Here is a 23,042-nt window from a genome sequence, read left to right as displayed (position 1 = left end):
GTATGGCTAGCTAGCAGTGTTGACTGATACAGTAACCACATTGTACTGGGTATGACTAGCTAGCAGTATTGACTGATACAGTAACCACATTGTACTGGGTATGGCTAGCTAGCTGTATTGACTGATATTGTAACCACATTGTACTGGGTATGGCTAGCTAACAGTATTGACCGATATAGTAACCACATTGTACTGGGGATGGCTAGCTAGCAGTATTGACTGATATTGTAACCACATTGTACTGGGTATGGCTAGCTAACAGTATTGACTGATATAGTAACCACATTGTACTGGGTATGGCTAGCTAACAGTATTGACCGCTACAGTAACCACATTGTACTGGGTATGGCTAGCTAGCAGTGTTGACTGATACAGTAACCACATTGTACTGGGTATGGCTAGCTAGCAGTATTGACTGATACAGTAACCACATTGTACTGGGTATGACTAGCTAACAGTGTTGACCGATACAGTAACCACATTGTACTGGGTATGACTAGCTAGCAGTATTGACTGATACAGTAACCACATTGTACTGGGTATGGCTAGCTAGCAGTATGGACTGATACAGTAACCACATTGTACTTGGTATGGCTAGCTAGCAGTATTGACCGATACAGTAACCACATTGTACTGGGTATGGCTAGCTAACAGTATTGACCGATACAGTCACCACATTGTACTGGGTATGGCTAGCTAGCAGTGTTGACTGATACAGTAACCACATTGTACTGGGTATGACTAGCTAGCAGTATTGACTGATACAGTAACCACATTGTACTGGGTATGGCTAGCTAGCTGTATTGACTGATATTGTAACCACATTGTACTGGGTATGGCTAGCTAACAGTATTGACCGATATAGTAACCACATTGTACTGGGGATGGCTAGCTAGCAGTATTGACTGATATTGTAACCACATTGTACTGGGTATGGCTAGCTAACAGTATTGACTGATATAATAACCACATTGTACTGGGTATGGCTAGCTAGCAGTATTGACTGATACAGTAACCACATTGTACTGGGTATGGCTAGCTAACAGTATTGACTGATACTGGTTTTACCTATTATTTGTGTTACAGTGACTATGGTTATTTTAGACCAGTGGGTGGACTTAATTGTCTCCGTAACAAGTCCATGGTTGTCTTGGATGTATGTATGCAGGGCAGGGAGGAGGAGGTTATTACAGAGGGGTGAGTTTTACTGCCAGAGGCACAGCCTCAGCCAATTCAAGTACATAATGATATTACATTTTTGCTCAGAGAAAGAATCTTTTCACTAATCATTGTCAACAATTTGATCTGTTATATGACACCAAACTTGTGTTAAATAGTGATATTATTGTTTCAGTAATCTTTGACAGTAATCCTGGTAATTTTATAAGCTTACTCATGATGGAAATGCATGAATGCTTCCTGCTCTAATGCTAAACAAAAATGTTGTTTCTTGTTATATTGTTTTGTTACTTAGAACTGACTTAACAATATTGATTGTGTAGGTCTGTTCAGGTATTATATGACCTAGTTAGGATTCTATAACTTATCATAATGATTGTGTAGGTTTGTTGAATAATAGAAATGTATGATCTAATATATTATCTGACCTAGTTGTGATTCTGTAACTTATCATAATGATTGTGTTGGTCTGTTAAATTATAGAAATGTATATATTATCTGACCTAGTTATAAATCTCTAACCTGTATTATTGATTTTGTAGGTCTGTAATATCTGACCTAGTTGTGATTCTGTATTGCAGATTTAGAAAGATTCCTGGTGATAAATGTAAAGATGGTTTTTCCCCTACTGGTAAAGTCATCATTCTCAGCAAACACTGTAAAGAAGGTGACAAGTCCTTCTTCAACATTGGGACGGAAGTGGTAAGCAAAATTTGAACAGTGACACAGAGATAAGAAAAACCACTGAGATGTAGTTGTCAGTTTTGTTAGCTGAAGGACCAAGGTGAGCATGTGCCATACTGTAATATCTGTCGTCTGCTTTCCGTCCATCATTTGTCATCTTTATATCAACAGTTTCTTCGAACAAATTCTTCTTAACTACTGATTGGAATTTGATTTAATTGTTTGACGGGAATCATCCCCAGGTGGTGGGGATTCAAATTTTAAAGTCTTTTCTTGTTTACTTTATTAAATATTTACACATTATTCAAAATTAAATACCTGTGAACTATTTCCTACTAGGACAACCACGCAATAATAAGGCCCCATTTAAAACTTTAAAACCTCTCTTCTGTAGAGTTGTAGAAAAATTACATGATTTTGTCTATAAATTTGGTCTGAAGCATCCTTGGGTGAAGGGAAACTAATTTGATGAATGATGGATCTGGTTCCCCATTGGTTGGAGGGGCAGTGCCCAAAAAGGATATCAGAAATGAATATGATAATAGATTTTTAACCCACCATCATTAGATGCTAGGCTATTCAAATTGCCCTGTTTCTGTAGTCGTCGTCTGTCCGTCATCTGTTCGTCGTCTGTCCATCCGTTAAACAATCCTTGTTATTGCTTTTTCTTAAAAGGTACTGGAGGGATAATTCAAACTTCATGTGAAGGTACCTGTTGGTCCCTAGTTGTGCCATTTTGATATAGATTTTTTTATCAGAAAAACAACATCGCTGACAGGTGACCATCTTAGATTCTGAGAAATGAAGATTTGCATCACTATTTCTTGAAAAGTGCTGGAAGGATTTTTCTCAAACTTCATACGTAGTTTTCCCTTTGTCCCATGCTGTGCCATTTCAATTCAGATTTTTGGTCAGAACACAAAATTGTTGACAGGTGTCTATCTTAGATTTTGAAAATTAGGGTAAAAGAGGAATTTCTTAAAAATAATTTTTCTGTGTAGATAAAAGGATTTTGATCAAATTTGGTTGGCAGCATCCTTGGGCAACATGAACTGAATATGGCTTCATTTAAGTCTTTTCTCTACAGAGGCAGAGAGGCAAGACCCAATAAGAAGTCAAACTTAATTTGCTTTTAAACTTCTTTGGAAACAGAAAGCTGAATGTTGGTTAAAAGAAAAGTGTTGACTATATAGCACAGTACTGGGTGGTAGATCACAAACACAAACTGGGAAAGGTTTTTGTAATATAACTTAAATGTAAGCATATTGCCATAATCTTATTTTAGCCAGTGTTGTGCTGTTGTCATGTAATAAAAGTTGGGTCAGCATTTTAGGAATACCGGTTTGTTATAGTAACCCTAGTAACATCATCTGGTCAGGGTAGCTTTCTTAGACTTGTGTTTATGGTAACCCTAGTAACATCATCTGGTCAGGGTAGCTTTCTTAGACTAGTGTTTATGGTAACCCTAGTAACATCATCTGGTCAGGGTAGCTTTCTTAGACTTGTGTTTATGGTAACCCTAGTAACATCATCTGGTCAGGGTAGCTTTCTTAGACTTGTGTTTATGGTAACCCTAGTAACATCATCTGGTCAGGGTAGCTTTCTGAGACATATGTTATGGTAACCCTAGTGACATCATCTGGTCAGGGTAGCTTTCTGAGACTTGTGTTTATGGTAACCCTAGTGACATCATCTGGTCAAGTTAGCTTTCTGAGACATATGTTATGGTAACCCTAGTAACATCATCTGGTAAGGGTAGCTTTCTTAGACTAGTGTTTATGGTAACCCTAGTAACATCATCTGGTCAGGGTAGCTTTCTTAGACTTGTGTTTATGGTAACCCTAGTGACATCATCTGGTCAGGGTAGCTTTCTGAGACTTGTGTTTATGGTAACCCTAGTGACATCATCTGGTCAAGTTAGCTTTCTGAGACATATGTTATGGTAACCCTAGTAACATCATCTGGTCAGGGTAGCTTTCTGAGACATATGTTTATGGTAACCCTAGTTACATCATTTATTCCTCCTACAGGGTAGATAGTTGATATGGACAGACCTCTATTCTATGATAATTCCACCTGGTTACAGCATATTGACTCTGTGGTATAGTGATGATAACTAATTGTACATAACCCTTTAGTACAAGGTTTTTATTCATATCATGCTGCTCTCATATGACAGAGTATATATAGAAAAATTCTTTATCAGTGTAGTGTTAAAGTTTTAACTTTTGATGTATTGCATTTACATTTATTTAGATATCATCATTTTACACGAAGTGAAAGAATGGTTTAATTTACTATAATCTATGATTGTTTATTTCAGAAAAAAGCTGGCACCAATGGAACCGTGGTGGCAGCCATTGTTTTGGTGGTCATTCTTATTGTGGTTCTCATGTCTCTCTACTTTGGTTACAAACTCTGGATCATTCGTAAACAGTAAGTACTGTCTTTTATTACATTTTTACCAGGGAAATATAAGAAATTATCATCTTAATAATAACATAAATCATCACTAAGTGTTGATACAAGAATCTTACCTTTAACTCAATCTAATTAAAATTATAGACTTGTAATTTCCACGCTCCTCTACGATACACTTCAATACAAGATCTAACGATACCCCGTAGAAGGTCATCTCAGCATGACCTTTGACCTTCAAATATAAGCCAATGAAAACATTAATCAACCAATGACAAGGAGTCTTATACGAGCCTTCGGTTGCGTCTCCTTAGTATTGGCACAAAATTCAACGCTTGATTTGAAATACATGTGCGCAAAATTTCGCAAACATAACTGAATTATGTTAATGGCTACGGTAATAAAAATATTGTTAATCCTCTGGACGTTATATTGAAAGAAGAACAGAAAATTATTAAACAATATCTCGTCGACAGGACGGATTGTATTGCCAACTGGATTTCGAAAATCTTTACCATACACATTATAATTATACAGTAATCCCTTTCAAATTAATTTTTAACAACGATGCTGTTGCCTTCACTGTCTATCTCTCGTTTGATGAAGGAAAAACCAAACTGACAGCAAACGTTTGTTAAATTATCAATTCGTTGAGGTATCTTTGTGAACCGAAGTGTTTTAAAGCCATGTTGTTTACCGTTGCTATCGACCATCGGAATACCTCAGGAACGTTGTGTAAGTATTTATACTTCCGAAGAATGAAAGCACACCGAAAATTTCATAGGCGGCGCGTTGATTGCCTGAGCTCAAAGGTCATGCTGAGATGACCTCCTACGGGGCATCGTTAGATCGTGTATTGAAGTGTATCATAGAGTATTGAAGAGGAGCGGAAAACAACAAGTCTTAATTTTAATTAGATTGACCTTTATCTTAACATTTGTTTTTGACCAATCTGAAGGGTGCAAACTGCCCATTGTTGTTGGTTTTGGTAAAATGCTTATGATATATTGACATAATTTAATTTTGCTTGTAACAAGCATTTTCATTCGCACAAAAAATTATGTTATCATCTCATAACATAAATAATGACTGTGACGTCAGCGGAGTAATCGTTGTTCACAGGATTTTGTATTTATCGATGTGTTTTTAAATATCTGGAGCAAAATAAACATGTTAAACTTAATGAAAATGTTTCTTATCATTGTTAATTAAATCATAAGGGTTAACTGTAATATTTTTTTTACGTTATTGAGCAATAACACAAAAAACTGGGGTGTACTCTTTTCATAAACCGCTTCACGGTTTATTCAGAGTACACCCCAGTTTTTTGTGTTATTGCTCAATAACGCAAAAGAAATATTACAGTTAACCCTTAAATAGCAATACCAGCGACAAATATACTTAAGCATCATTCTTGTTTCATATCTCATGAAACCAGGTGAGTGATGCAGGCCCTCTGGGCCTCTTGTTTTATTTTGTTTTGTTTTTTTTTTGTTTTGAAAAAACTATTATAAAAAAAAATAGAAAATTGAATGGTTTCCAGTTGACATATTTCACTCATATGAAAGGTTATACCAGTGTTCTGTCATATTTGTGAAATATATGTTTTATTCAACAGGAAGCCATTCCATTCCTGTATTTACATTTTGAAAAGTACCGGAGAGATATTCATGTGTTGGTTCCCCTTGGTCCCTAGTTGTGCCAATTAAATCTAGCTTTTCGATCAGAAAAACAAAATGTCCAACAGACGGCCTTCTTGGATTTTAAAATTGAAGTTTGTTATATTATCGCTATTTCTTGAAAAGTACTGGGGAGATAATAGATTAATAAAGAGGAAAAAAAGAAAGAAAGGGAAAAATGAGAGAAGAACTAATAAAGATCCTTTGATTGTGTGTGCCAAGAATCCTCTGGGATCTCTTGTTGTGGTGTATCGTTACTCCATTAATTATTTACAATGATGTAGTGTATCATTACTCCATTCATTATTTACAGTCGTGTGGTGTATCGTTATTCCCTGCTGAACCAGTCAGACGCAGGAGACTATGATAACGAGTTTGAGAACGCCTTATCTCCCAAGTCTGTTGTTTATCAAGACTCTTCAGATGACGAGGTACGGTACCAACTTTTCTTATGTAACTGGCTGGTCTTTTGCTTATTAGTCCCCTGCCGTTTGAAAAACGGGGGGACTATAGGTTTACCCTCCGTCTGTCTGTCTGTCTGTCTGTCTGTCTGTCTGTCTGTCTGTCCCTCCGTCTGTCCGTCTGTCTGTCTGTCACGCAATAGTTGTCCGGACAACTCCTTCTAAAGTACTACTCCGATTTTAACGAAACTTGGTATACATGATCAGTATAACATGTAGTTGTGCATCCCACATTTTTTTTTTCAAAAATTCATTTTTCAAAATGGCTGCCAGCTTCTCATTGGTTGAGGCTTGTCCGGACAACTCCTCCTAAAGTACTACTCCGATTTTAATGAAACTTGGTATACATGATCAGTATAACATGTAGTTGTGCATCCCACATTTTTTTTTCAAAAATTCATTTTTCAAAATGGCTGCCGGCTTCTCATTGGTTGAGGCTTGTCCGGACAACTCCTCCTAAAGTACTACTCCGATTTTAATGAAACTTGGTATACATGATCAGTATAACATGTAGTTGTGCATCCCACATTTTTTTTCTCGAAAAACCAATTTTCAAAATGGCCGCCGACTTCTCATTGGTTGAGGCTTGTCCGGACAACTCCTCCTAAAGTACTACTCCGATTTTAACGAAATTTGGTATTCATGATCAGTATAACATGTAGTTGTGCATCCTACATTTTTTTTCCGAAAAAACAATTTTCAAAATGGCCGCCAACTTCTCATTGGTTGTCCGGACAACTCCTCCTAAAGTACTATTCCGATTTTAACTAAACTTGGTATACATTATCAGTATCACATGTAGTTGTGCATCCCAATTTTTCTTTTCGAAAAAAAACATTTTTCAAAATGGCCGCCGGCTTCTCATTGGTTGAGGCGTGTCCGGACAATCCTAAAGTACTACTCTGATTTTAACGAAACTTGGTATATGTGATCAGTATAACATGTAGTTTAAAAAATGGGAAAAAAATAGTTGCACTCCTGGGTCAGGCAAGGGACTTTGTATTGCTGTTGCAATACTATCCATCCTTGTTTTATCTAAAACCACGATAATTCTGAACAGTCATCAAGGTAGATGTTGATAACATGAATTTGTGGTGAGACAACCGAGACTGCTCGCACCATATTGCTCAATAAAATACATTTTCAGCTTAAAACTTTTTAGAAATGATTTCAAAAGTTCCTGATTTGTTGTAAAACATTTGAACTTATTGCATGACAGTATTATGATCCCGGTAGTTTATGTTTCTCCCTTTACATGACAGTACTATGATCCCAGTAGTTTATGTTTCTTCCTTTACATGACAGTACTATGATCCCAGTAGTTTATGTTTCTCCCTTTACATGACAGTATTATGATCCCAGTAGTTTGTTTCTCCCTTTACATGACAGTACTATGATCCCAGTAGTTTATGTTTCTCCCTTTACATGACAGTACTATGATCCCAGTAGTTTGTTTCTCCCTTTACATGACAGTACTATGATCCCAGTAGTTTATGTTTCTCCCTTTACATGACAGTACTATGATCGCAGTAGTTTATGTTTCTCCCTTTACATGACAGTATTATGATCCCAGTAGTTTATGTTTCTCCCTTTACATGACAGTACTATGATCCCAGTAGTTTATGTTTCTCCCTTTACATGACAGTACTATGATCCCAGTAGTTTATGTTTCTCCCTTTACATGACAGTATTATGATCCCAGTAGTTTATGTTTCTCCCTTTACATGACAGTACTATGATCCCAGTAGTTTGTTTCTCCCTTTACATGACAGTACTATGATCCCAGTAGTTTATGTTTCTCCCTTTACATGACAGTACTATGATCCCAGTAGTTTATGTTTCTCCCTTTACATGACAGTACTATGATCCCAGTAGTTTATGTTTCTCCCTTTACATGACAGTACTATGATCCCGGTAGTTTGTTTCTCCCTTTACATGACAGTATTATGATCCCAGTAGTTTGTTTCTCCCTTTACATGACAGTACTATGATCCCAGTAGTTTATGTTTCTCCCTTTACATGACAGTACTATGATCCCAGTAGTTTATGTTTCTCCCTTTACATGACAGTACTATGATCCCAGTAGTTTGTGTTTCTCCCTTTACATGACAGTACTATGATCCCGGTAGTTTATGTTTCTCCCTTTACATGACAGTACTATGATCCCAGTAGTTTATGTTTCTCCCTTTACATGACAGTACTATGATCCCAGTAGTTTGTTTCTCCCTTTACATGACAGTACTATGATCCCAGTAGTTTATGTTTCTCCCTTTACATGACAGTACTATGATCCCAGTAGTTTATGTTTCTCCCTTTACATGACAGTACTATGATCCCAGTAGTTTATGTTTCTCCCTTTACATGACAGTATTATGATCCCAGTAGTTTGTTTCTCCCTTTACATGACAGTACTATGATCCCAGTAGTTTATGTTTCTCCCTTTACATGACAGTACTATGATCCCAGTAGTTTATGTTTCTCCCTTTACATGACAGTACTATGATCCCAGTAGTTTGTTTCTCCCTTTACATGACAGTACTATGATCCCAGTAGTTTGTTTCTCCCTTTACATGACAGTACTATGATCCCGGTAGTTTATGTTTCTCCCTTTACATGACAGTATTATGATCCCAGTAGTTTATGTTTCCCCCTTTACATGACAGTAATATGATCCCAGTAGTTTGTGTTTCTCCCTTTACATGACAGTATTATGATCCCAGTAGTTTGTTTCTCCCTTTACATGACAGTATTATGATCCCGGTAGTTTATGTTTCTCCCTTTACATGACAGTACTATGATCCCAGTAGTTTGTTTCTCCCTTTACATGACAGTACTATGATCCCAGTAGTTTATGTTTCTCCCTTTACATGACAGTACTATGATCCCAGTAGTTGATGTTTCTCCCTTTACATGACAGTATTATGATCCCGGTAGTTTATGTTTCTCTCTTTACATGACAGTACTATGATCCCAGTAGTTTGTTTCTCCCTTTACATGACAGTACTATGATCCCAGTAGTTTATGTTTCTCCCTTTACATGACAGTACTATGATCCCAGTAGTTTATGTTTCTCCCTTTACATGACAGTACTATGATCCCAGTAGTTTATGTTTCTCCCTTTACATGACAGTACTATGATCCCAGTAGTTTGTTTCTCCCTTTACATGACAGTACTATGATCCCAGTAGTTTATGTTTCTCCCTTTACATGACAGTACTATGATCCCAGTAGTTTGTTTCTCCCTTTACATGACAGTACTATGATCCCAGTAGTTTATGTTTCTCCCTTTACATGACAGTATTATGATCCCAGTAGTTTGTTTCTCCCTTTACATGACAGTACTATGATCCCAGTAGTTTGTTTCTCCCTTTACATGACAGTACTATGATCCCAGTAGTTTGTTTCTCCCTTTACATGACAGTACTATGATCCCAGGTAGTTTATGTTTCTCCCTTTACATGACAGTACTATGATCCCAGTAGTTTATGTTTCTCCCTTTACATGACAGTACTATGATCCCAGTAGTTTATGTTTCTCCCTTTACATGACAGTACTATGATCCCAGTAGTTTGTTTCTCCCTTTACATGACAGTACTATGATCCCAGTAGTTTATGTTTCTCCCTTTACATGACAGTACTATGATCCCAGTAGTTTATGTTTCTCCCTTTACATGACAATACTATGATCCCAGTAGTTTATGTTTCTCCCTTTACATGACAGTACTATGATCCCAGTAGTTTGTTTCTCCCTTTACATGACAGTACTATGATCCCAGTAGTTTATGTTTCTCCCTTTACATGACAGTACTATGATCCCAGTAGTTTATGTTTCTCCCTTTACATGACAGTACTATGATCCCGGTAGTTTATGTTTCTCCCTTTACATGACAGTACTATGATCCCAGTAGTTTATGTTTCTCCCTTTACATGACAGTACTATGATCCCAGTAGTTTATGTTTCTCCCTTTACATGACAGTACTATGATCCCAGTAGTTTATGTTTCTCCCTTTACATGACAGTACTATGATCCCAGTAGTTTATGTTTCTCCCTTTACATGACAAGTACTATGATCCCAGTAGTTTATGTTTCTCCCTTTACATGACAGTACTATGATCCCAGTAGTTTGTTTCTCCCTTTACATGACAGTACTATGATCCCAGTAGTTTATGTTTCTCCCTTTACATGACAGTACTATGATCCCAGTAGTTTATGTTTCTCCCTTTACATGACAGTACTATGATCCCAGTAGTTTATGTTTCTCCCTTTACATGACAGTACTATGATCCCAGTAGTTTGTGTTTCTCCCTTTACATGACAGTACTATGATCCCAGTAGTTTATGTTTCTCCCTTTACATGACAGTACTATGATCCCAGTAGTTTATGTTTCTCCCTTTACATGACAGTACTATGATCCCAGTAGTTTGTTTCTCCCTTTACATGACAGTACTATGATCCCAGTAGTTTATGTTTCTCCCTTTACATGACAGTACTATGATCCCAGTAGTTTATGTTTCTCCCTTTACATGACAGTACTATGATCCCAGTAGTTTGTTTCTCCCTTTACATGACAGTACTATGATCCCAGTAGTTTATGTTTCTCCCTTTACATGACAGTACTATGATCCCGGTAGTTTATGTTTCTCCCTTTACATGACAGTATTATGATCCCAGTAGTTTGTTTCTCCCTTTACATGACAGTACTATGATCCCAGTAGTTTGTTTCTCCCTTTACATGACAGTACTATGATCCCGGTAGTTTATGTTTCTCCCTTTACATGACAGTACTATGATCCCGGTAGTTTATGTTTCTCCCTTTACATGACAGTATTATGATCCCAGTAGTTTGTTTCTCCCTTTACATGACAGTATTATGATCCCAGTAGTTTATGTTTCTCCCTTTACATGACAGTACTATGATCCCAGTAGTTTGTTTCTCCCTTTACATGACAGTACTATGATCCCAGTGGTTTATGTTTCTCCCTTTACATGACAGTACTATGATCCTAGTAGTTTGTTTCTCCCTTTACATGACAGTACTATGATCCCAGTAGTTTGTTTCTCCCTTTACATGACAGTACTATGATCCCAGTGGTTTATGTTTCTCCCTTTACATGACAGTACTATGATCCCAGTAGTTTGTGTTTCTCCCTTTACATGACAGTATTATGATCCCAGTAGTTTATGTTTCTCCCTTTACATGACAGTACTATGATCCCGGTAGTTTATGTTTCTCCCTTTACATGACAGTACTATGATCCCGGTAGTTTATGTTTCTCCCTTTACATGACAGTACTATGATCCCAGTAGTTTATGTTTCTCCCTTTACATGACAGTACTATGATCCCGGTAGTTTATGTTTCTCCCTTTACATGACAGTATTATGATCCCAGTAGTTTGTTTCTCCCTTTACATGACAGTATTATGATCCCAGTAGTTTGTTTCTCCCTTTACATGACAGTACTATGATCCCTGTAGTTTTTGTTTCTCCCTTTACATGACAGTATTATGATCCCAGTAGTTTATGTTTCTCCCTTTACATGACAGTGCTATGATCCCAGTAGTTTGTTTCTCCCTTTACATGACAGTACTATGATCCCAGTAGTTTATGTTTCTCCCTTTACATGACAGTACTATGATCCCAGTAGTTTATGTTTCTCCCTTTACATGACAGTACTATGATCCCAGTAGTTTATGTTTCTCCCTTTACATGACAGTATTATGATCCCAGTAGTTTATGTTTCTCCCTTTACATGACAGTACTATGATCCCTGTAGTTGATGTTTCTCCCTTTACATGACAGTACTATGATCCCTGTAGTTGATGTTTCTCCCTTTACATGACAGTACTATGATCCCAGTAGTTTATGTTTCTCCCTTTACATGACAGTATTATGATCCCAGTAGTTTATGTTTCTCCCCTTTACATGACAGTACTATGATCCCGGTAGTTTATGTTTCTCCCCTTTACATGACAGTATTATGATCCCAGTAGTTTATGTTTCTCCCTTTACATGACAGTACTATGATCCCAGTAGTTTATGTTTCTCCCTTTACATGACAGTATTATGATCCCAGTAGTTTATGTTTCTCCCTTTACATGACAGTACTATGATCCCAGTAGTTTGTTTCTCCCTTTACATGACAGTACTATGATCCCAGTAGTTTATGTTTCTCCCTTTACATGACAGTACTATGATCCCAGTGGTTTATGTTTCTCCCTTTACATGACAGTACTATGATCCCAGTAGTTTATGTTTCTCCCTTTACATGACAGTACTATGATCCCAGTAGTTTGTTTCTACCTTTACATGACAGTATTATGATCCCAGTAGTTTATGTTTCTCCCTTTACATGACAGTACTATGATCCCAGTAGTTTATGTTTCTCCCTTTACATGACAGTACTATGATCCCAGTAGTTTATGTTTCTCCCTTTACATGACAGTACTATGATCCCAGTAGTTTATGTTTCTCCCTTTACATGACAGTACTATGATCCCAGTAGTTTGTTTCTCCCTTTACATGACAGTACTATGATCCCAGTAGTTTATGTGTTTCTCCCTTTACATGACAGTACTATGATCCTGGTAGTTTGTTTCTCCCTTTACATGACAGTACTATGATCCCAGGTAGTTTAGTTTCTCCCTTTACATGACAGTATCTATGATCCCAGTAGTTATGTTTCTCCCTTTACATGACAGTACTATGATCCCAGTAGTTTTGTTTCTCCCTTTACATGACAGTATTATGATCCCAGTAGTTTATGTTTCTCCCTTTACATGACAGTACTATGATCCCAGTAGTTATGTTTCCTCCCCTTTACATGACAGTATTATGATCCCAGTAGTTATGTTTCTCCCTTACATGACACGTACTTATGATCCCAGTAGTTTATGTTTTCTCCCTTTACATGACAGTATTATGATCCCAGGTAGTTTATGTTTCTCCCTTTACATGACAGTACTATGATCCCAGTAGTTTCTTGGTTCTCCCCTATTGGGAAATAGATGCATCTTCTCCCTTTACATGACAGTACTATGATCCCGGTAGTTTATGTTTCTCCCTTTACATGACAGTACTATGATCCTAGTAGTTTATGTTTCTCCCTTTCGTGACAGTACTATGATCCCAGTAGTTTATGTTTCTCCCTTTACATGACAGTACTATGATCCCAGTAGTTTGTTTCTCCCTTTACATGACAGTACTATGATCCCAGTGGTTTATGTTTCTCCCTTTACATGACAGTACTATGATCCCAGTAGTTTATGTTTCTCCCTTTACATGACAGTATTATGATCCCGGTAGTTTATGTTTCTCCCTTTACATGACAGTACTATGATCCCGGTAGTTTATGTTTCTCCCTTTACATGACAGTACTATGATCCCAGTAGTTTGTTTCTACCTTTACATGACAGTACTATGATCCCAGTGGTTTATGTTTCTCCCTTTACATGACAGTACTATGATCCCAGTAGTTTGTTTCTCCCTTTACATGACAGTACTATGATCCCAGTGGTTTATGTTTCTCCCTTTACATGACAGTACTATGATCCCAGTGGTTTATGTTTCTCCCTTTACATGACAGTACTATGATCCCAGTAGTTTGTTTCTCCCTTTACATGACAGTACTATGATCCCAGTAGTTTGTTTCTCCCTTTACATGACAGTACTATGATCCCAGTGGTTTATGTTTCTCCCTTTACATGACAGTACTATGATCCCAGTAGTTTATGTTTCTCCCTTTACATGACAGTACTATGATCCCAGTAGTTTATGTTTCTCCCTTTACATGACAGTACTATGATCCCAGTAGTTTATGTTTCTCCCTTTTCATTAGGGTTTCTCACTCCAGTCTCCTGTCACATCCCGGATTACTGTAAATCACTTATATTTCGCAGGTACTTAATTTCGCGAACTCACCTAATTTGACTTATTCGCGAATACATAATTTCGCGAATTCTGATCTCAAAATGACTTTAAATTCGCGAATGACGTTAACAGGTTGGCGATATTTCCATGTTGGTAGCCTTTTTGTTGATGAGAGTCATGTGACGGTACAAGAAAAGTCATGTGATTCAATCATGTAATATCGGTGTCTGGACATACTGAATTGTATTTACTGTACCTGTATACATGCTAAATGGCTTACAAAGGCGGTGTCAGACATTGAACAAAACCCACGGCTCATTAAGAATGCCTGGAAGATGACAGGACGACAATAGGTTGCGAGTTAACGTACATTGTAATTAACGTACGTGTGTATACAGTGATACCGATGAACAGTTCTCGGGACAGTCTATTGCGAATGATTTATACTCCAGGCGATTATTTGCTCTGAATGTTTGAATTAAATAAATAATTTGTTTGATTTCAACTTCGTTATGGTAAATATCTTTTCGAGAATCAAGCGATGTGAAGTGCTATATATACATGAAACCTTACATAACTTAAAACAGCGTGGGTAATAAAGTAGGACGTATTCCGGGTGACCATCCGGGATCCTCGGGACCGTACCTATTGTACTTAAATTAACTACATGTAAAACGTCGTCTAGAAGTTAATTAAGTCCGAGTTCAACCACAATATCAGTGTTCAGTGGCGGTTTTTTTTGTGTGAAATTTTGGTGTTTTGTGATATAAAAACACACTTTGATATAAGTATATAATCTATCACTCTATCATTACTTTAACGGCGATGTTTGCTCACCAACTTAAGATTACAGTAGATTCAAAATGGACGCCACTTAGTATTTTTGTCAATCTTATACAAATATTCGCGAGGGATTTAAAATCGCGTTTGACTCTCCTCGCGAATTAACGCGAAAATAAATCCCACGCGAAATATAAGTGATTTACAGTATTATACCTACAAATATCAGATGTTATCATGTGGTTAATACAGAGATATGTTCTTTCTTTAAAAAGGAATTGAATTCTCCAGCAGTGAAGAAAGATGCTACCAACAAAAAGCTACATAATGGTTTCTCTAACTCCAAAGCCGGGAACGGCCATGTATTTCAGTCTTACCACGACGACTCAGATGTAGTAAGTACACTACTGGTACTGACCGGTGGGTAGAGGGATTACTGACCAGTGGGTAAAGGGATTAGACGTTATAAGTACACTACCGGTACTGACCTGTGGGTAGAGGGATTAGACGTTATAAGTACACTACCAGTACTGACCGGTGGGTAGAGGGATTAGACGTTATAAGTTTCATCAAACCTGCGTGATAGTTGAAAGCATAAGTTGATCTGTGACTTACAATGGAGTTGATGTGCTTTGTTTAAATTATATTTAAGATATTTTTATCCGGTTAAAATTGAAATCATAAAAAAGTAGAGTAACACTGAAGAAATGTTTATCTTATAAAAATATTCTGTTTACACTGTAGAAAGTTACTCTTATTTTACATTGTAGGACATGATTAACTGAAGGACGACTGTGATAGACTTTGCTATTTCCAAGAGGAGCTACATTCCAGTAATCATGTGATAAGGGAGAAAATATCTGTCACTGTATCCATATTCTAGAGGAGGTGGCAGACTTCAAGTTCTAGATAATAGCTTCCATTACCACTGTACCTTGTGGTAGGGGAGGTATTTTGTCCTAATCAATTATCCCATTACCACCAGTGTACCCAAACCGAATCTTTTGTTGGCTAGTGTCCAGAGTGTTTGTCTAGCCTATTGTTTCTAGTGCCCCACATCTAAAGATGATCTATGTTAATCAGTATCCTTCTGTTTGCACTTTCATTTCCAGAGATTGTCTTAGAATCTTAATTTTGAAATTCCACATGGTCTTTGACAAATTTCCATGCTCAAGGCCATTGTGTTTTTTCTTCAAATAGTATAGGGATATACATGGTATAAGGTCATGCAGACAGAGGAGCAATAAAGAAAACCTTTCAATCTAATTTTTGCTGAAGACTGAAGTGTACAACCTATTACCATCTCAGGCTCCAGGCAGTATTCTGTCAGTGTTTATGCTAGTCACTGTATTTCAGCATCTTAAAATGGAAAATCAGTGTAGAGTTAAGGGTGTTTAATATGAGTATACTGCTTCTGGAACATGGTTTGTTTTTAATGAACAGATGTCTTTCTTTATTTCATAGTTATCACAATTCTGAAGAGTAGATGTACCCTATTCTACTTAGAATGAGACATGTGAAATTAAAGTGAATGATCAATGTCAAATGTGAACATTCAAAACAATCTCATTCAGAGTGGAAATAAAATGTAGTCCATGTGCTCCTTTGTCCCTCTTTCTTCTGTGGACAATTCCTTCTGTTATCACAGGTAAACTAGATGGAATTGTTGACCCAGGGTACAGTGGCTGTGGAAATGTCTTTAAACCAACTTGGTCTCTGTGATGATGGTGTTTGATATGTTGTTATTGGTATGTAACTGTTGAATATCGATATGTATGGTCTGATCTGACCCCTATAACCTCAGAAATGAAAATAATTATGTAGCTGGATACCATTTTTTTTATTTTACCAAATATATAATAGATGTGCTACTGGGTGTATGTATATATAAAGTTGATGATTCACAGAAAGGACCAGCACAACAATGAGCATTTACTTCAGTTTGTAAGGTACAAACATTAAAAAGGAAGTCTTGACATATTTTCAAAAAAGTTTGAGTTTCATTGACAACACTGTTGATAATTCTGAGGTGTTATGTGACACCTGTTATTAATTAGTAAAGGCTACTCAACATTCCTTAACTAACTAAAGTGTCATTGAAGGACACCATACCTTTTGATCTTGATAAGATTTTATGCAATTTTTGTTTGGTTCATGGTAGTAAACTCCTGGTATTCGAGTCCAATGCTGTAGTTGTTACTGTCCTATCTGTGTATCCCAAGGCTTTAGGTAGGTTCACTTATCACTGCACTTGATGAGTAAGAGAACTTGTATGTCCTTATATTTTATCAAAGATTTTATTGTTGTTTCTGTTTGTGATTTTTTCTGATTTCTGATCTCATCATGCCAATGCTACTGCTCTGGATGTTTACACCTGGTTCCCAACCCCAGGCTCCATATCTGTGTTGTATCTAATACACATATATATGTACCCTGTGGTTTGTACCAAGTCACTGTGTGCTATTTATCTCACTTTATGGTTCTCATCTTATGGATTTAATTGAAGTCAAGCACTTGAAAAAATCTATTGGCTAAAATGAACAGAGAAAATTTCTCTCGGTTTTAAGTGTTGTTAAAATAATGTCACTGGCTGAAGGTTTTAGAGAAAAATTGTCACTCCATTGTTGGTGTTCCTGTATGATTATGGAGGCTTTTCGATAAACATTATCTACAAGCAGAAGTGTTATCTTATCTTAAACATTATCAGCTAAAAGTTTATCTGCTTTCAATTACTTTTCCAGATAAGGTTAAGTTCCATTAGAAATCTTATTGTATTTTTTAAGTCTTTAAATATACTTGTTTATTCGCTCAAGTTTTGTAGAAGTTTTTTATTCATTGGCATTTTTTTGCTTTGCTATGACATTTTGTGTGACAATGAAACTGTTAAAAGTTGAACATTCATTCTGATAGACTCAAAACTAGAACTTTTAAAAGCAAACTAAGTTACTGGCTTTAAAAAAAAAGCTCCAGTTATGATACCACTTTCTTGGTAAGAGTGCATCATGATAAACTTTTGATTACTTTTAAGATCTATAAAATTTAAATTTTACATGTGTAAGATATCTGGAGCTGTTTGGAAAAAGTGTTTTTGAATTAATAAGATAAGTTAGCAGTGAAGTGTAGTACCAGATTGTTCTCTGTTTTAATGGCATGATTATGTGTATGAATGCCATCCTTTTGAATTAGTATGAATTGTTTGCTAACTATATCTATTTTGTGTTATTTCTGTATCTTGACATATTTATTTTAACCTTTGTTTATTTTGTATTCACTTACTCACAAACGTTCTATTCTTGTTAACCTCGGACAGATGTATTGGATACAGACAGTCTAAATGTACAGTAACTTAGTTTAAACCTTTAAAGGGAACTTTTGGTTTGAACTTTTGTATTTGTTGCAATAAAACTGTTCTATGTACATATCATTCTTGTTAAACATGACCTAATATAATGCATTTATCTTTGATTTCTGTGTAAATGATCTTGATGTGTAGAAGTGGGAGCTGGTTATCCATATGTACGGTGTAAGTACAGGAACTGCTACTGTAAGAGCTAGCTGATTTATGGAATGTATACATTTCAATGAAAACTTGTCGTTGTTGAACAAACTCTGATGAAATACCATATACATATTTGCCCGAGAGACTTGAGCTATTTATAGACTATTTTGTATTATTTTGATTGTAATCATGAACATTGTATAATTACTTGGTATAATACCAGATATGTTGTTATCCAGTTTTCCAGAAAGGTCACTGATTCTAGTAATGGTTCTTAGGCATGTAATACTGATAATTACACAGGCTGTGGGTTTTGTTTTATAAAATACCACTCAATCAATGTATTGCTTAAATATTGAAATAATTTGCACTGTCAAAGTGAAGATATTAACTAAAATAAGAAGAAATCTTCAGTTATAAAACTAAGTTTCTGTATATAAAGACCCCTGATAAAAGCTTTATTTGGAACTAGCCTTTTCTGTTATAGTATCAATTCACACTTCTACAGACAGGTGCCCTTGTACATTTTACCAATAATTAATGCATGTTACAGGTCATGTACTGTTCAGGGTCCATCCACTACTGAGATGGGTCACTTTAAGGTCATTGGTAGCTATGTTTATACAGTAAATTAGTGCAAGTACACAGTACTATATCAGAATAGTTTGTGTTGGAGGAAGAAATCCATTTATGTTAAGCTGTTTCTGTCTGCATTTTATTTTTTACGTTCAACTCCATGTGTGTCAGGTAATTGTGTTTTAATGGGGTTCTTAGAATACATAAAAAGTACTGCTAAAACATTTGGGTTGGATGCATTGCCAAGAGTAATGAAACTTGCAGTGAAAGAAACTTGCTTTTTTACTCCATACAATAAAATACAAATTGAGGTTCAGTGTTGGTACATGTACAGAGGAATCCGCTTAATTGCATATCGGTTAATTGCATAATCTGCTTACATTATGTATGTGCATAAAATTCTCAGGTCCCGATTTGTATAGGTTAATGTACGACACCTGTTGTACAACAAGATCTGTTCTTGGTTGTTGAATGTCAACCTGTTACACATAGCTGGAACCATTATTTTTTGTCCAGTTCAGACAAAAACCTGACTTCAACAGAAACTGGTTTTAACAGAGTAGTGAATCATTGTATTATTTTTATTTCCCCGATTAGGTTTAGGTTTGGAATTTTGGCAAGTTTTGAAAGAGGTACAAAAGTCCTTTTATATTAAAAAGTGATACTATTCAATACATCTAGTGGGCACTAATTATGAAATAATGATACATCGTTAATTACTATCTAGCATTACCCATTAACCATAATGTTACCTTAGACATAACTAGCCTATGCTTTCGTGTAATATACATGTTGTAAGACATGTATACCAGTGATGTATTGTACTGTAATGATGTCATAGATAATTGAAGTCAAACCTTTGTCTCAGCAGTGTGAGGAGTCTTGTCCTAGTTGAAGTTTTATAAGGGAAATTATAAGGATTTTAAACAGAACATCACTTTTGTAATATGAAATTTATTAACTTGTTACATGATTTGAAATGCAACTTGCCTAAATTGTTCAGTAAATATCATATTACATAAACACTCTTGTGAAACCCTCTCTCATATACCGGGTAACCCTTTTTTCGTTGCCTATTTAATATGTAATTTGTGATATGGCAGGTTTTGTATGTTACCTACCAGAGTTGGGGGCTGTAGATTTTCATTATTTCAATTTTGACATTACAACTTCGAGACATAAGAAACATTAAATTGCATTGTGATTACCTATAGAGAAATGCTTTGTATCTTTTCTATATATCAAATTTCAAATTTGTTTTCACAAATATTTGCAATAAATATTGCTGATGTGAGAAGCAGATATTTGTTCCTATTTCGTATTAAATTGATGAAACATTCACGAAATTTTGCAAGACTAATGGAGAGACTGAAATTTTCCTATTTCATAAATTTCATAGAAAGTGGAAACTTGTGTAAGAAGCACTAAATATTTTACAGTTAGTTAAAAACCTATCTTACCTATACTTTTGAAAGAAAATTGCTCGGAATGAAAGTTGACCAAGTATCAGAATATGATATAATACATGTAGATGAAACTTTTCATCCTAGTTAACATTTTAAAAGATTATAAAGCATTAACAATGTCTTCCCATAATGATAAAAGTACCATGTACATCAGAATTGCAGAATAGGCTGGTGATGTGAAATATCAGCATGTGTTGATGCTATGAAAATTGGTGGTCCTTTTTGTAACCTATATATTGAGTGATGGTAACTTTAGCTGGTTTGTACTGGGTAATGACAGAATCCACACTGCTGAAATGATGTTGCATCATTAGATACCATTCAAACTTCCTAATTTAATGATATATAATGAAGCATAATGTATTTTATACTATTTGTAATTGATACCAAGGACCTAATTGTAAATGTAGTAGATACTTCAGTTGTGAGTGAAAAAAAATCTACATGATATGTAAATACTTATCTAAATATGTGTACATAAATTCTCTTTTTGAAGTGATTTATTTATTGGAAAGTCTTAACTATTTGATAGTTGTTAATGGTGTAAGGCTTAAAAAATAGATTTTGTGATCGTGAAACATAAACTCTATGTTAATGTGCACAATACAATCCTTTTCTCTAATGTACTCTCTCATTTTCCACTCGTTAGTTCTTGTCACCACATGTACTTACCGTACCATTCAAGGAAGAGAAGAAATCTCCACGGTATTTTTCACGTCATTGTGGAATATGATAGTCCCGCATTAAGCACATCAGAAGGCAGTTGATAAACATTTTGAAATCACATATTATCATTATTAAATCATTGCTATGGAGTGTGGTTTTACTAACTTAAAGCCATATTTTAAACATATGCTTTGTTATGTCATTTGTATGTATGACAGCTTGTTTGAAATTTGGGGGAATAAAGTAAAAATGGTGAAGGAATTATTAACATTTGGTTTTGACAGACTAAATCTTTTTAAAGTAAGTATAAGTTGTTTTGATATGAAATCTTGATATTTTTTCAGCTTAATACTTTGGTAGTTATTTGAAATGTAAATGTGTTTTATATCCAGCATTTGAAAGTTAAAACAATTCTTTGGGTAAGTATTGTACTAAATGCAGGTGTCACTTGTGGAATTTACTGGCTTTAGGGTGAGTTGAAAATATGCAATAAAACATGTAACTTAATGTGTGTCCTGACTTTTTGTTATTATATTCTCTCAAACAAGTATTTGGATGGAGGGTATAGAAATATCCCGGTCTGCTTTTCTGTTGATGAAACCATATAAGCACATTTTCACCTTCACTAAGTTTTGAAATTGAACAATTATGGCAATTGGCACTTAGCATGTTAGCACTAGAAAAATTGTGAGCAGTGCTGGTCATGCATGGTATGTAGTGTTTTAATGTGGCTATTCAAGTGAGAAAGACACTGGGGAAAGCGAGAAGATATATATTATTGCCCTTACACTTTCGAAAATATTGTGAAACCTTTTCGTTACACACACTCACCCTCACACACACACACACACACACACACACACACACACGCACTCCACGCGAAAATGTACGTAAGCGACAAACTACGCGACATGAAACCATTCTCGTGCACAATATCGCGCGTGTGCTCAACCCAACTTTCTCCAAAGTCGCATAAATCGTGAAATAATTCAAAAAAGAAAAACATTAGCATCGGAAATAATATTTCAGTCTTTACAAAAGTAAGGTATTTTAGCAGGAGCACAGAAATGTGTACTTGTGTATGGCTTCGGGAATACAGTATTGTTGTTACGGCTACAAAGAAATCAAACAAAAATATCACAGATTTCAAACTGACACAAATCACAAGGACGTACACGCATCTCGTCTGAAGCAGAAGAAAATTGGGAATGGAAGGCCTCTAAATAAATATGCAATTCTAGAATAATAATTCTGATTGGGTTAGGTCAATGACATCGTCGTTCATAGGCAGTACCACAGGGAATGTCAGTTGGTTAGGAATTGATTTTTACAAGCTCGTCAAAATCTAACGGGAGTATTTTGGTCGCTGTTTTGTGTTGTCCGTCCATCCGTTCGGTGCAAACTTCTGTTACTCCTACAGTTTCGTCACTGACTGACTATTTTCACAAAAGTTCTGTTATTTCATTTACCGAATCTTCCAAAGATCTCTGAAATAGTAGACCCGGTAATGCCGATATATACCGGAGTTATCCTGTGTCCCATTTTGAAAGTTATTGCTCTTCGTTATTAATCATGTCCGATCTCCGTAGGATTTTTACTATCACATACAGTTATGATTTTTTAGCAGTATTTTGTTTGAACAATTCATCTTGTTAGACTTTCATATTGTGTGTATAATTTGGCATCCGACTGTCCCGTATTGTACCGCCCTGCTGCGTGAGGCGGTGTCGGGATCAATTTTAAGTTCTCATCTTTAGTTTACCT

General features: G+C 35.9%; 1 protein-coding gene across 2 annotated transcripts in view; it reads left to right on the top strand.

Annotated features, from left to right (window-relative positions):
- LOC117331428 (sortilin-like) overlaps positions 1-21,789 on the top strand; it is a 52,865-nt gene extending 31,076 nt beyond the window's left edge. For both annotated transcript variants that reach the window (XM_033890138.1, XM_033890137.1), the window contains 6 exons: positions 1,087-1,197; positions 1,761-1,881; positions 4,187-4,299; positions 6,274-6,391; positions 15,347-15,466; positions 15,842-21,789. In XM_033890138.1, coding sequence (XP_033746029.1) covers positions 1,087-1,197; positions 1,761-1,881; positions 4,187-4,299; positions 6,274-6,391; positions 15,347-15,466; positions 15,842-15,856 — 598 coding nt within the window. In that variant the 3' untranslated portion in view covers positions 15,857-21,789. The remainder of the gene's footprint in view (positions 1-1,086; positions 1,198-1,760; positions 1,882-4,186; positions 4,300-6,273; positions 6,392-15,346; positions 15,467-15,841) is intronic.
- Positions 21,790-23,042: the final 1,253 nt, after the last annotated feature.

The sequence above is a fragment of the Pecten maximus genome, chromosome 7 (genome assembly GCF_902652985.1).
Source record: "Pecten maximus chromosome 7, xPecMax1.1, whole genome shotgun sequence".
NCBI classification, from domain to species: Eukaryota; Metazoa; Mollusca; class Bivalvia; order Pectinida; family Pectinidae; genus Pecten; species Pecten maximus.
The sequence above is the reverse complement of the archived record's forward strand: the minus strand, read 5'-3'. Positions and strand labels throughout refer to the sequence as shown.